Below are 15812 nucleotides of genomic sequence, written 5' to 3' on the forward strand. Positions count from 1 at the left end.
AACTTTACATTTCTAGAACTGCTCATAATTTCATCCACCTTAACAAAACCCTGGTTTGATTAGAAGCAAGCAAGCCCACAGCATGCTGCTGTCACCACGGAGACGCTATTGGGTACATCCTCAAATGTTTTTTTATTTTTTTTATTTAGGCTGTTGCATCCACACAGAGTCGGTGTCTTTGGTCACTAGAAACTACCTTTTTTATTTTATTTTTTTAGGTTGGGTTCTGAAAACCAGTTTCATGTTTCCATGGAGCCATGATGACATCATAGCTCCGTCTCTCTCTATCCCGCATGCTCCTCACTCTCTCAAACAACAAACACGCTGTCGTCTACGCCTGCCACAATAATCAATAAACCAATTAATCGCATGATAAATTAAAACAAGCTCAATGATTTCCATTGACATGATTTATCGTTTATCTTTTTTTTCCTCTCTTTCTAACAAAAACTGGATGATAAAAGTCTTAAGTTTGGTGATTTGGTGTCAACTATCCCTTCTACTGAAGGACAGTTTTGTTTACAAAGACTTCAAAGTTATTTTTATTTGTTGTTTTATTTATTTTGGATAATTAAAATGTCTTCCAGTTCCAGTGTCAAAATGCTCATAAAGTCTACTGATCTTTTAGAATGTGCTCTTGAATTATTATTTTGCCATTACCATTACTTAAAAATGGTCTCAAAACAACAATGTTATCATTTATCGCAATGACTTCTGGGACAATTTATCGACGAGCAAAATTTGTTATCGTGAAAAGACCTAGTGTCGTCCTGTGTTTTCTGTGTCCATCTCTGGCGCCACCGATCGGCCCGGCGTGTCTCTGACGATCAAACCTCGACATTTTGTTTGACTTTAATCCCAAAAGCTTGTTGACTCTTTGTCATCATGAAGGGGAGTTCTCCTCACTGCTGCTCACCCCGTCGGGAGCGTATAGACCGTAGACAGATCTTCATTCCACTGTTACAAACTGCATTCACATTCTGGGTTCACCAATCAAAGGAGAAGCCAAGCTGGTTTTGAAACCGACAGCAAGAACTTCATAATGGTGCTTGATTTGCAGCGCAGGTGTTACCTGAACAAGCCGCTCTTCTTTATCGTCTCTCAGCATCTGCGTGCAGTTCGAGCCTCTACCTGCTCTGCTGCACCCTAATGGGCCCATTCTTTCAGCTCACTTCAGAACAAAAAGCCATGTATTTCCTCCCCAGGCAGCAAAATTAAAAGCAATCTTTTTGTTTTTGTTTTTTTTTGTTTCGTTTATTTTTCTGAGAATATTTCTGCTAACAACAAAAGCGTCATCGCAGGTAAATGAAGTGGAACCCCATAAATAGAGAGTGAGGAGTAGCAGAGTAAAAATAAATGGACTCCCTTAGCAACGCTGCTGCTTTCTTGTTCTGTAGCAACAGGGTGTTTACTCATCTGTGTGTGTGCTGGAGGTTTGGGGGGGTCGAAGGAGAGACGAAACCCAAAAAGGAGCCTCCTGCTAGAAAGGCTGGGAGGCTTTCTCCCTGCAGACCCTGAGCGGGGGGCGGGGGCTTTGAAGTTGAAACAAAAGGTGCGCTGAGTGGTCCACCAGGTGGGTGGGAGTCTCCCGTTAAGGGCCACCAGCGGCGTCCAACAGGTTGCCCGTCCCACCCACACGGAGCACCGGGACAAGTGAATAAAACACTACAGTGTCTTTCCTCGAGTGTGCCGAGCGGAATATTGATGAAGCAAATATTTTTCTTCCGTCTGATCTCGTGTGAAGAGCCGCGAGCGTAGGAGGGTAGGAGGAGGTCAACCAGCGAGACAACAATTGGATTTAGAACACGGAGGAACTTTCTGAAAGGCGGAGAGACGGAGCAACGGAGAGGGACACGAAGCAGAGAGGAGACGCTCTGGGAGGGGACCAAAACAAACACTGCATTCTTCTCTTCCAGGCCAGGAGGAGCTGAAAGCATTACCAGATGCAGAGAGAGGAGCGCGCTGAGGGAGGGAGGAGGAGGAGGATGAGGAGGACCGGGGAGGCTGGACGCCACTCAGACCAACACTTTACGGCGTAAACTCAGAGTGACTGTGGGACACAATCACACGAGTCTGAGCAGTTTTACCAAAAACTACCAGAAGATTCGCTCCCTAGAGATGCAAAACGGTTCATTTGAGACGGTTTTATTTTAGTTGTTTACAACAAAGGCCATTGTCTAATAAAGAAAAGGTCAGGTTTTATGGGTTAGACCATTCTCTGGATCTTTACTAATGATGGAAGACAGACGTTTTTCCTGCCACGATGTTAACACCTCATTACAATAATGACCACAGGAGGATTTTTCCCCAGAGAGGAAAATATCCACAGCACTTCCACATGTTGGACTTTTCACTGCATCCGCCGGTGTTCTCTCAGAGATGAGAGATTGCTGAGTCAAAGTGAAACGGAGTGATGTATGGGAACAGTTGGGAATGGTCCTGAACAGAAGGAACAGTTCAACCCGGTTAGGAACAGTTGGGAATGGTTTGGGTCGGTTTGGAACGATGGTAACAGTATGGAATGGATCAGACTGGTCAGGAATAGTCGGGAATGGTTGGGTCAGTTTGGGACAATAGTAATGGTTCGGAACGGTTCAGACCAGTTGGGAACAGTTGAACCAGTTCAGAAGGATGTGGAACAGTTCAGAACGGCTCAGAACCCATCAGGAGGACAGCGGGGGCCAGCCTGCTCTTTAAAACATGGCTGCAGCTCATTTAGATGGGCAGACAAATTAAACTATCAACACGTCATTCAGATTGAGGTTTAGACTTTTACTAGGCCACTGCAGCACAGATTTTAATTCTGTCCACTCTAGTGTAGATTTGCTGGGGGAAGGACTCTAACACCCAGCCAGTCATCTGAGGCCTGTAGAGTCTGATCTGGTTTCTCTGAGCACTGCCTGTTCTCAACCTGCTGTTAAGAAATCACCTCATAGGTTTTCCTTCTTCAGAACTGTGTTCATTGAATAAACCTTCTCTGGTTGATGGCAGCAACAGTTGTTTCTTTAGGATCACTGCTCACGTGTCTCCTACTTGACATTGTGTTCACACACACACACACACACACACACTTTTGCTTGGCTATCTTTGTGGGGACTTTCCACTGACTTCCATTCATTTCTACAGCCTATCCTAACCCTATTCCTGACCCCTGACCCAAAAACAGCGTTTCCCCTTGTGGAGGCCAGGCTTCAGTCCCCACAAAAAGTAGTGGGTCCCCACAATGCAGTATGTGTCGGGAAAATGGTCCCCACAAGGTATTACAAACAAACACACACACACACACGCACACACACACACAGAGTGTACTGCTGCTCCAAAGCAGCAAATTGCCCACATCCCTGCTGTTACTCAGGCCTTCTCACTCGCTGATGATTCAGCAAGAAAATCAATTCCATATTATTAGCAGCATGGGCTCTCTGCTTTCTCTCTTACCTCTATGGAAGCAGTAAAGGTGACCCATCGGCAGTAATGGATCGATATATTACAAAAGGCAGCAGTTTCTCAAACGCTCCCATCATTAAGACTTCACGTTGTTTGTTGGATCCAGGTCATAAAAGCCAGCAATAAGCTCAGACATGGATCAGCGTTGGGTTACACAATCTGAGAACAACATCCTAGAGGAACGGTAGGAGATTTACCGCCACCCCCAGCCGTACATATGGATCAGTCAGGAATCCCAGAGGAACATTCCTGCTGATAAAACCTTCGACTAGAGTTGGCCAACCTGAACATGTTGACCAACTGCTGGACTGCAGTGCAAAACTTTTCACAGATGAGTTCCTGTTGATCGTAAAACGGTGTGAACACAACGGGCTCCTAAAGACTCTGCTGGGACTTCTTGAGGTGAGAACAGACTGCAACATGCTGCAAAATTAGAAGAATGGATGGACGGGAGGAGGGCTGGGGGGGAGGGGGGGTAACTGGCAGACTGACCATCAATGAGCAGCGATGACTCTCACTACAGCTACCTGTCACACCTGGACCAGGGACAGAGGACACAAAACGTGATTTCCTTGGCAGTAGCTGAGACAGCCATTTTCTCCCAGACAGAGCTGGCACAAAGACCCCTCCGCGACCTCCCCCACCCCACCAGGCAGGCGTGGGCCCCCAGCAATCCTGGCTTTTAATGTAGCAATGTAAATCTCTAACATGGAGGGCTTACACTCCTCTCTCCCCACACAGCTTTCACTTTTCTTTCTTCTCGTGCCAAGCCCATCATGAGTGGGAGCGAAAGGAGACTGAAGTGCTTTTTGCATCACCCCCCTCCTAGCGGGAGTGGGCGACGCCAGCCCCTCTCCTTGGTAACAGAGGGAAGAGAAAGGGATGGGGAGACAAAGTGCGAGACGCAGGAAAAGATGCGTGGGTCTTTCTTTTATTTTCTCCTTTTTTTTGTTAATTTGCCTTTCATACGCAGGAGAGCAGAGAGGGATTCTGGGGGATGTGAGGAGCGAAGCTCATGTGACTCCATCAAACAGCCTCCGCTTGAAACGGTGCTGCAGGCCACCCTGTCCTGCTCCGTCTTCTGATGTGTTGCTTGAGGCCGCGCGAATGTCTCCACTCCTGAACCAACAGGCGCTCCACAGCCACCCACCCACCCACACAGGTCTGTGACAGACCCCCCCTCATCACACCCTGTCACAACGAGGGGCGGAGCTTCACCCTGCTGCAGCGTTTTAATGAGCTCTGCTCTGAAGTCTGACAAGCAAAGCGGCACCTTCAGACTGAAGGAGACGCGGTGTGACATTAGTTCAGTGTCACCTCACAGGACCGGAGGAAGTTCATGTTGCTCCAGCTGAAGGTGAACATAATGAGGATCCAGGATGGGCAGGTGGGGGCAGCATGTCTGGCAGGCTGCGATTCTACAGGTCAGAGATCTGAACTGTGATATTCATATCTCAAATATGATGCTGCGAGACTTAAACAGACCTAAATACTGAAACTGAAAATAATCTGGCATCAATCTGCACATCTGTTGTCTTCCTATGAAGAGAAGACAAACAGCAGAAATCGGCAGTAATCTGATCAGCCTAGACTGCTGCAGACTCCTCCTCTCTTTGGTAATAGCAGACCATCAGTTAGCGCTAGAGTTTATTCAATTCAAAATACTTTATTGACCCGTTGTCTCAGACTGAGGTCAGGATGCTGCAGCAGGTTTTGGTCCTGGGTGTTTTGTCAGCATAAAGCAGCTAGAAGATCAGAACTGAGGCCAGAAAGTCCTGATTGTAAGAGCATCAGGAGGCAGAAGATTGGGACCAGCTCTGAGATCAGAACAAGTCCAAGAGTCAAAAACCTCAACAGGTTCTAGAACCGCTACAGTCCCGTTCTTTCTAGATGTTCACAGTCCTACAGAGTATGCTTCAACAACACAGAGTTTCATTCCTGTTTAATATTAAACTGTCAAGCCTTATTAACATGTCCATTTCTTCCTGCTTATGAGAGGCCTGTCTTTTTTAAAGTGTATTATACGTAGTGGGTATTGAATTTTCAGTCCGTCTGTTTTTGAGCAGCTGCTTTGTTCAGAGATTGATGAAAAACAAAAAACAGTCCAATAAATGCTTTGCAGGAGAAGTTTAAATGCTGGAGCCTGAACAATCAATCCTGCATGGATTTATAGAAAAATCTTGTCTAAGAAAAGCCTGGTATCTATTGGCAGGCCTTATTAAAGGCGTATGGAAGCTGTTTCTAATGGCACAGAGGAAAACAGGCCGAGCTTGTGTCTTCGTGCTGCGTCTGCAGACGATCCCCAGCAGCAGAGCGCGACTCATGTCTGTTGTCGTGCCAGATATCCTCAGCCTCTTTTCTCTCGAAAAGTCGAATCTTAAACAAGAGCTCCCGTCAGGCCCTAAAAGCTCCATGCTGGTGTTAATCAAGACAATGTCCCTGATGGATAAAGACATCAGCCTGGGAACCCCGTGGGGGATGTTTTGCTGTGTTTGATGAGAAAGTCCTGTGGGAAGATGGAACAGCAAGCAGCGCTGGCGTGAAGGTAGGACGAGGAGGGGCTTCTCCGTGTTCACCAAGGATGGAGGGAACATGTCCCCCCACCACCACCATCTCCCATTAAGCCCCCTCCTTCTCCCTCCCAGACTCTCTGTATGTTTGCTGTTGTTAACAGAAGGTATTAATCATCTTTGTTCTTGTCTAAAGGGGTAAGTTTTACCCGACAGGAACACTGTGACATGTCCGATGATGTGTTGCAGCAATACGTGTTGCTATGGTAACAATGATGTAGAGCTTCACAGTGAGACCTGAATAAACGTGGATTCCTTCCATCCATCCATCCATCCATCCATCCATCCATCCATCCATCCATCCATCCATCCATCCATCCATCCATCCCAGATGGAGCTGCTCAACTGCAGTTGGTAAAAGAAAATGCTCTAGTGGGATTCCAGAAATCGAGTCTACTGGTTTAAGTGAGGAGAATCGTCCAGGATGAGTTGGAGGAAGATGGCGTCTCTGATCTACCACCAGTGTTGTCTCGTCTTGTGTTCGAATGAGAATGTTCCTGAAGGAGCTACTGCCTCCATTAATCCTTTACTTTTTCCTTTTTTAGAAGAAACTCCTGGATTGGTGCTCCTGTGTTTCTATAGTTTGGGCTCAAACCCCAGTCGGTATCAGCAGTTGGCTGCTGACACTGAGCCAGGTTCTGGTTCTGCTGGAGGTTTCTTCCCATTAAACTGGAGCCATTCCTACCCATTGCTGCCACATGGATGCTCACCATTGTAAAGCAAACCACTGAATGAGACCGACTGCCCGCAGAAAGCGTCATGCTTGCTCCAGAGGAGGGATTGCTGCGATGTAATTCGAGGTATTTTCTTAGGTGGAATTTTTAAAGCAATAACTGCCTCAACTTGACTGCTTATCGAACTAAAACCAAATTGAAAAATCTGTAAGTGACTTCATATCATTGGATTTATTTGATTACATACTTCTGTACATGAACTGCTTCTATCTGCCTTGCAAAGTGCCTTAAGATGACATTTTTTTGTGAATCGGCACCACATAAATAAAGTGAACTGAAGTCTTCCTGGTGTCAGTAAATGGCACTTTGATTGGGAATGACTGAAAGATATAAACCGAATAACTTCTTCATGCAGATAATCCATAAATCTGTTGCTGTATGGACCTATGAATCCCCCTCTCTCACACTAATTGCATCGACCATAAAATGATTAAAACAGACATATCCTTCTGAATTGTTTCTGCCCCCCAGTTCTGTAGGTACAGTGTGTGAACTCAGTGTGTGAACTCAGTGTGTGAACTCAGTGTGTGAACTCAGTGTGTGAACTCAGTGTGTGAGCTCAGTGTGTGAGCTCAGTGTGTGAGCTCTGGCCTTCAGTCTCTATACCTTCTCCTTCAGCCACGGTAGCAAGTAGCTACAGGTGTGCTAACAGCACAGGCTGCTTCGAATATAGAAAACTGTTGTCAGCTGACATGCTTAAACAAAATCAATAATTTATTTCAGACAAAAACTGACTTAATTCTCCTTTAAGAGTCTCCTATTAAACAGGTTGCCCTACTGGGCTGCTATCCAGCCAAGCATTCATTCCTTTCTGACAGCTAAAGCAGGAAAATATGTAGAAGAGAGCATTTTGATGACGAATTTAGTCATATTAAAATTCAGTTATTTAGTTAAAGTGGCCAGGAGATAAATGTATGAAAATAAATGGCCCGAATGGCACAATCAGTATGGTAACTGCAGCACTTGACCTTTATTTTTCCAAATGCATCACATACAAGCATGACGAATTCATGCAAAATAGTTCATGCAGGGACTGTGGGAGAAACTGAACACATTCATTACTTTAGCGGGGAATTTATGAGGATTTTTTTTTTTTTACTAAATCTGCTTTTACCTTTACACGTTATCTTAGTCAAAGAGTAACATCTGTTAGATAACAGGTAACATTTCAAGGTAACATTTCAGTGCAACAAATTGCAAGGAACAAATACGTAAGGGGGAGCACATACTTTTTCACGGCATTAATTAGAACTACAGACACTTCATATGAGCAGAGAAGGAGCAGAGAAGGAGCAGTACTCACTCGTCGTCTGGTGTTAGCTGCACTGGTTCGTTGGTAAACTGCGTGTCAAAATTTTCCAGGCCGTACTCATCAGAGATTTGAGGTTTGAAGGGCGCCGTCATCTCCTTCTTTTCCAGCTGAAGAAAAACAAACCCATTAACATGTGTCATCGCCGTGTGCCACAACAGTTTTTCTCTCCAGAATTACGGAGTGGTGGCCATGGAGAGAAGAACAAACAGCCTGTGTCAAAACACAGCTAATGACCGTGTTGATTTGTTCTTAATACACTGTTTGTTTTTGGTCTTCCTCTGTTTTTCATGCGCTGCCGTTTTGGAAGTTTTCAGTCGAGTTTTAGAGCCTGGCGACGTGCTGCCAGCCGGGTCGGTCCCAGAGGCATACGGCTTTGGACGCGTGTTTGAAAGGTTTCAGTGTTTTTGTCCCTGTAGCTCCGTCTCTCTGCTACACACAGCACCGTCGCTAACGCTGGCTCTGTGTGACAGATTGCTGCTGCCCAACGAAGAGCATGATGCAACCACGGGCCACTGTCGCCACATGCTCATTCAACAGGAAGTCAGTGACTTGATTTAATCTGCTGGATTTTCTAAGTCATAGTTGACTTTGAAATTATCTGTACGGTTTGAATGGACTACAAATTTCTGAATGCAGAGAAATTTTCTTTGAATTTTTTTTATTTGTTTTGAAAACTGCCTCGAGGAAATAGTTGTTGCAAACTGGAACAATTTATTTGTTATTATTGTGCTTTAAATGTGTCATGTCTGGCATTTTAGGCATATCATACTGAGAAGATGGTTGTCTACAAGTGCCAGGGGCAAATATTCTCTATAAAAATGACATCTTAAGTCCACATCCTAATTGTCTGATAAACTTCATTAAATCCAGACTGACCGTTGGAGTGGTGAGGATGGTGGAAGGTCCCAGCAGCCCCAGGGAACAGAGGCACAGGGTGCTGATCCACACCGACCCAGACACACCACCATGAAGGTTTAGGATAGTAAGTATGGCAACCGAGGATGGCGGATAAAACGCTGGAACGCTCTAGTTCTGTCTCCACCGTTAGTACGCTGAGCAGCACATACATGAGCATAACTGACAGCATTAAGACCCTCCTCTTGGCCCTGACTGTTCCTGAGTGGGGGTGGTGCATTTCTTCAGACGGCAATAATCGCACTGGGAGGAGGTAGAGGAGCTTCATGTTTTCACAGATGATCCGTCTCATATTATACTGTCACAACATTGTAACAGTTTTAACAAGTATAAATCCACAAATATGAGATTTTTATCTGGCTTTGTGTAAGATTTATATTGCCACATAAATCTTTTGATCTATAAATTCACATAAATTCATATTTGGAGACTGTATCAATGACCATATATTCAGACTTAATAGCTACGAAGGCCTGTCACACTTTCTACATTCTTATTAGGAAAAGACATTACAACCTATATTGTAACCTCTTTCTGTATGTCAATACGACCAAGTGTGCAGGGGATTGTGGGTAAATTTAGTCCATGTGTCACATTCACACAGTGGACTGAGCTGCTGCTGTTTTCCTTCAGAAAACTACTACAGTAAGTATACCACTACTGAAAATGTGAAGGATCCCCCCCCCCTTAATCTACACACTCAATGCTTGTTAATCTTCTTTTTGCCTAGTGCTGAAGTAGTCCCAGAAATATTTGTCCTTCATTTCTCTCGTCAGAACTCATTGTGTTTTTCCCACGTTGGAAGTTTTGTGACAGATTGTCCTGGCCCTCTGCTGATAAAGCAGAGACTCAAAGCATCTGTGTGATTGTGAACTTCTCTTAAAAAAAAAAAAGAGAGAGAGAGAGTAGAAGCGTTACATGTTTTGTGCTTGACCCGAGGTACGTCTGAGGAAAGGAAAATACCCCTGCACATGTTAGGTGGTTAAGCAAACAGCGAGCCCAAAAATAAATACTCTTCTGTTCAGTCCACCTGGTCCTTTCCACATGCAGCGAAAACGGGGGGGGGGGGGGTATTCTTTTTGCGGCAGTGACGGCGAGAGGATAGAAAAACAACAAAATGCTGAATGTAGAGGCAGCAGAATAATTGAGCTGGAGTGATTCAGCTGGGAAATTTTTTTGTCTGCTGTGTTTCCATGGTTTCACATCAGTAACTCACCCTTTTAAATATGAGGCTGAGGACATTTTCCTAGAACACAAGCAAGTACAATGTTTCCTTCTTCATGAGGTTTGGGAGGGTTTAAGTCTCATCAGGTGGACTAAACCTGACTGGACGACTGGACATTTGTTTTAGCTCATTTTGGTAATGATCGGGTGAGGGGGGCGTCTTGTCTTATCAGTTAATGCTCACTGGAGGTTCTTTAAAAATGCCATTAATGGCAAAAGCAGAAGATTACACGTTGATCATATCAAAAAGCACAACATAATCTTTGCGGTGCTAAATTCAGCAAGTGAGTCATTGCTCACTGTTGCAAATGATCATGAAGTCTGTGCACATCACAGCAGAAGTGTGCAACAGATATTCAGGTCGTCTGCGCAAACCTCAATGCAACAAGGCCAAAAGCAGAAAGCAAAGCTGGACGTCCTTCAAGCCCTGGAGCAACACTTGACAGGAAGCGGTTGGTTAATACATGAACATGGATCGAGTTAAGCTGAGAGCGCTCTGCGAGCCAACAATTACCCCCCGCATCCACAAACAGAACCCAGGACCGACCTAAATACAAGAACTACCGAGTCCTCTGGACTCCAGCTCCTCACAGAGGGAAAGAAAAACTGCAGACTTGGACACATTAAATCAAAGCACCATGCAGTTACCTGTTCACTGTCACCATGTGCTTGCTCAGGAGGAAGAATGACTTTGTTCAGTGGGAGGAGCTTCTTTACAAACACTACTTTGATCACTCTTGTGTTGCATTTAAAATATGATTATGTGGTCTGTGACTCAGTCCGATTTGTCAACATCAGCCTTGTGTAAAGTATGCGCTCCAGTCCAGGTCTGGCTCCAGCTGCCACCCAGAAAACTGGACCAAGTAAAATGAGAACTTTTGTATTTTGCACATCTGATCTAACAAAACTTGACGTTATAAGAATCCAAGCTCCACAGAAGCCGTGACTCATTGAAAGAGAAGTGAAAAGGTCAGTCTTTTTGTGATGTCTCTTGTTTGGGCCTATAGTTGAGTGAGAGAGGCCTGAACTCACTGCAGCGCTGCCCATCAACTACAATCTGACCTACAAAGCAAAGGGATTCACTTAGGAAGCTTTCCTCACACAAACATAATTGGGATTGGTGTAAAAAGAAGACGATGTAGGAGTTCAATTACCAACATAGAGTAAGTGTGCCAACAGAGATAGGAGGCATTGAATGTTTTTATAACACTCAATGTGTACTACGCTAATAGGGGTTTCTAGAGAAAGCCCTACTAGTTTATGTAAAGCACTTGAAAATGTGCTGTATAAATAAAATGACCTTATGTTACCTACAACACCAAAGATCTTCGAGTGAGTGAGACAGACTTTCTCTAGCTGCTTGTGCCAAGTCACTTCCAGTTATTCCTTGTTGTGTGGTGAGTTAAGGACTAGAGTAAGACTCAGGTCTGTAGGGTATAAGTCTAAGTTAGGTGTGAAATCTTATTTTTACGACTTAAGTGTGACTCATGTCGCCATCTAAAACTTGAGTCACCATCTCTGCTGAATCCTAATATAACCCCTGGTGCTGATAAAGCAGTTTTTTGTTGTTGTTGTTGTTTTGTTTGTTTGAACATGATCTGTGCTGTTGAACTGTCACTATGCAGAGACGCTGTGCTGCAGATGAAGTCATTCCCACTTCACTGTTACTGACAGCAGTAGTGCAGAGAGACTGACTGTTCTGTCATTAAAACGACGGGTGGCAAATAAAGGTAGGGGGCACAAAGGGTTGTCATATTCTACTGCAGGCACAAACAAACATGTCTAGAAAAGGTCTGGAAATATCTTTACAGGTTTCTGTTTATTTTAACTACACCATTCTGTTAGCGGCAGCTGAGCAGATACTTTTTTTGTGCGCGTCTCTCAGCTCGTCTGGAGGGAACGTTCCAGGCCAAGTCATCAGAAGGCAGTTTGTACTAGTTAGCACACATGTGGGTTAATGGGAACCTCTTTCTGATTTAATTCATTTTTTTTTTAATGAACTCACTTGTGGGCCGGACTGAAATCAACATCATCAGCAGGCATAATGTGGTTGGTACCAATGTGCCTCAAGATCATCATCATCTGGTGGCAGAAATCTTAATTATGCTGTCAATTTAATCATCTGAAAAGAATCGTTTACGTTTATTTTTACCTCGAAATTCGTCTCTTATTGAGGGTGGCATTTTCCCTCAGAGTCTACCATGCCGTTACATTTCTATGTGGTTGACATGGGCTACATCATGGTAGCCCAGGATGGAAAAACTCATTAAATCTGATAAATAGGCCTGTATAGCATTCTAAATTTCATGTCAGTGTTAATTTCTACTATTGCTGATTAAGCTTTTTATAACACGAGTGATACCTTCCACCCAGCCCCCATGCACGCGCACACACGCACACGCACACACACACACACACTAAAGAACCAGTTAAGGTTAAAGTACAAGTCTATGACTTCAAATTACAGCTTAGACTCGCCTACCAGCTCTGGACATCTATAGCACAGAACCCAGCCTCGTGAAGCAGCTGATAGCTTCTTCTGATTTTATTTTCCAGATCCTCACAGATAATGTTGTAAGTGCAACCTGTGTTTGCTCAGGAATGGAGTGCTGGCTGGATTTGGGGTTTTTAACAGGCTGCTCAAGCTAAAAATACATTGAGACAATATTTCAGCTAAGAAAGGAAATGATTTTGTTACTGTAGTCGGTGTTTGTGAATGAGTGGAGATCACATTTTGAGAACTTGGAAGCAAATGGTGCAGTTTATGCAGAAGGTGACGCTGCTCATCTTGACGCCTTCTAAAGGCGCTTTGGTTGGAGGTGAACTAAAGATTTACAAATCGAGTTTCAGGACTGAACTCTGGATATTTATTAACGGTCTGTTTAGGCGATGAACTATGAACGTGATTTAGTTCATTCTAAACTGCCTGACCTGGAACTGGTTCTTGTTAAGGATGAACTGGCACAACACTGACTAGCATGCCACAACCAACTCAACGTTTTTAAAATATGATCTAGATTTGAGAATTGTATAAAAGTAGAAAACCAGAAAAGTTGGAATAATCTGGAGTGAACTGTAAATACAGCTTGTAATGATGCCTCTGATCACCAGCTGATCTCTTGACTCACCGGTGGATTGACCTCCCTGAGGATCCAAACGGCCAGCACTCTGAAGGTACTTCTACAGGGATGATGCTGACTGCTCGCACCTACTCCAATTCAAATCAACCAAACACAGACAGGGCTTCGGTAGTTTCCTTTAATACTGTTTTAATCTTAAAACTAATCAGTTTGTGGCCCTCCTCTTAAAAACAAAATCCTCCTCATTTTAGCTGAGCTTCGTTAGGTAACCTGTTTAATCCTGTGAGTTCCAGCAGAGCGTTGGATTGTGGATTCTAATGCTTCAATGCATCGTTTCTAAAGAAGCAGAAAACAACTCTATCACCTCTTTCTTGTTCCTCCAGTCTCTTTCTGTCCTTCTTTTATTTAATTTCTTTCTCAGCTTCTCCTACCTACGCTCCTGTCAGTTCCCTCCCCCCCCATATCCTGTCCTCAGCCTCCTCCTCTCTGCTCGTGTCTGCCTCGCTTGTTTTCAGTTCTTTAATCTCTCCACATCCCTCTCCTCTCCTCCCAGTCTCTCTGATGTGTTGTCAGGCAGGCGGGAGCAGGAAGGTGCTAATGGCCCAGCGCATACAACACTGAGCCCAGAGCTGCACTGAAAGCACTGAAGAGTCCATCAGGCCGCACACACACACACACACCAGACACTCTCAGAAGACAACAACCACCGTGAGGGTGTGTGTGTGTGTGTGTGTTTTCCAAAAGCATTGATGCAACAGTTGGCTCAATCTAAGGCAGGTGACTCAGAACACACTACAGTTTACTCTACAGCATCAATGAATCAGACGCCCTGAGTGGTGCTTTAGTACAGCTCCACATGAAGGAGTTTAACACGAGAGAGAGAGAAATAAAGAGAGAGAGGAAACTTGTACATGCAACACATAAAGTCTAAAAACATGTTTAACCAACAAAGGAAAGTCTTTTTTGTGAAGTAAGGACATTTCCCTAGTTCTCACATTATTCTGCGCTCCACTTTTAGCCTTACAGGTTTGATGTGAACACAGTTTTGGTTGATGATACGCTAATGCGGTAAGTGGGTTAGGCATAAATACAGTTAATGTACTGAAATTAATGGAAGTCAATGCAAAGTCTTCGACAGGAGTACAAGAGCATGTGTGCATGTGTTTTCTTACTGCAGTCAGGGGGGTGAAATCTTTTTAAAATATCAGAAAAAATATATTTTGTTGTTTGATGCAAAGCTTTATGCATCAAATGAAACATTCCTTGCACTTCAGCATGTTCACGTCCACTACTGGGGCGGGTATCGTAATTCAATAACAGATGCTGAAACGGAGCCGCTTTTGTTTACCAAAGTAGGAATGTCATTTTGGTGTCATTTTTGGTGTGAAAGCGCTACGTTTAGCCTCGTCTGGGTTAATGCTGTTTAACGATGCCTCGGCAGCTTGTTCATCCCGCTTCCTGCTCAGATGTGCTCTCAGTGCCACTGAGAAATACCATCCAGCTTACGAGTCTCTACTCCGAGCTCATCACTCTGACAGCGCTCCGGCAGTAAGGAGCGCTGCATTTGGAGGGGGAATAACAGCGAGCGGCAGGTAAATGATGTTCAAACGTGTCATCGTTTCACAGAGAGAAGCCGCCGCCCCCTCAGGAAATGTCTGATGAATATTAATATGTGGTAACAGCAGTCGTGGCGTGCCAAGCCTGCCAGGTACGGAGACGGAGACGGGTTCTTGGTTTAAGGCCACAAAGTGTCGCTTCTCTACTTCTCCCAGCTTCGTCAACCTGCTTCCCGCTGCAGTGTGTGTGTGTGTGTGTGTGTGTGTGTTGGTGCTGGGCTGAGGGGGACTCCCATGAACAAGCACTAAGGCACAACTCATTAAGACACAAACAATCAATTTTCTGTTTTTATTACCTGCTGCTCTGCTTTATTGTCCCACGGGAACTCTGAAGCAATGAAGTTGGAGAAAGAGGCCGAGTTATTCCTGAACACAGAGCTGGTCATGTTTTGTGTTCTTTAGCTGTTTTACACAGCGCTGCACTAAAGTTGGATCCAATCCCAAATCCTTTCAAGCAGCCAGACGTTTAAAGTCCTGCAGGTTTTCTGCTTTTTGGTGGTCTAAGTTCTGGTTATATTAAGACTGCAGAATAACCATTTATCTTCTTTTTTAAGGTGATGTTTTTAGCTCAATCTCTGTTGACCTACAATAGGTGAGGCATAAAAGTTGATGTTAGCTCTGGTTAAAAGAGGCACATTTCATGCTGCTGGAAATCCCCCCAGTGGAAAAATCAAACCTGCTGCTGCTCTCTACCAAACTTCAGAGTCATTCCTGCAGCTAACATCTGCACAGCAAACAGCTGCAGCGCTCATCTAATGTTCCAACATGAAACTAGAAATAAACAAGGCGACCTTAAATGCTCCTTTTCAAATTTGGATTCGGAATCTCCAATGACTTGACACTGTTTAGTAAGCAAAGTAATGACGCATAGAAACACTGACATATGACTCAAGGTGCCTTCTGACCACAGCCATCCT

The 15812-nt window shown here is 44.4% G+C and overlaps 1 protein-coding gene across 6 annotated transcripts in view; it reads right to left on the minus strand.

Annotated features, from left to right (window-relative positions):
* Window positions 1-15812, minus strand: part of prkcz (protein kinase C, zeta) — a 98712-nt gene that overhangs the window by 3687 nt on the left and 79213 nt on the right. For all 6 annotated transcript variants that reach the window (XM_016680718.1, XM_007570075.2, XM_007570074.2 and 3 more), the window contains one exon: window positions 8052-8167. In XM_016680718.1, coding sequence (XP_016536204.1) covers window positions 8052-8167 — 116 coding nt within the window. The remainder of the gene's footprint in view (window positions 1-8051; window positions 8168-15812) is intronic.

Source organism: Poecilia formosa, unplaced genomic scaffold, assembly GCF_000485575.1.
Source record: "Poecilia formosa unplaced genomic scaffold, Poecilia_formosa-5.1.2 Scaffold255, whole genome shotgun sequence".
Taxonomy (NCBI): domain Eukaryota; kingdom Metazoa; phylum Chordata; class Actinopteri; order Cyprinodontiformes; family Poeciliidae; genus Poecilia; species Poecilia formosa.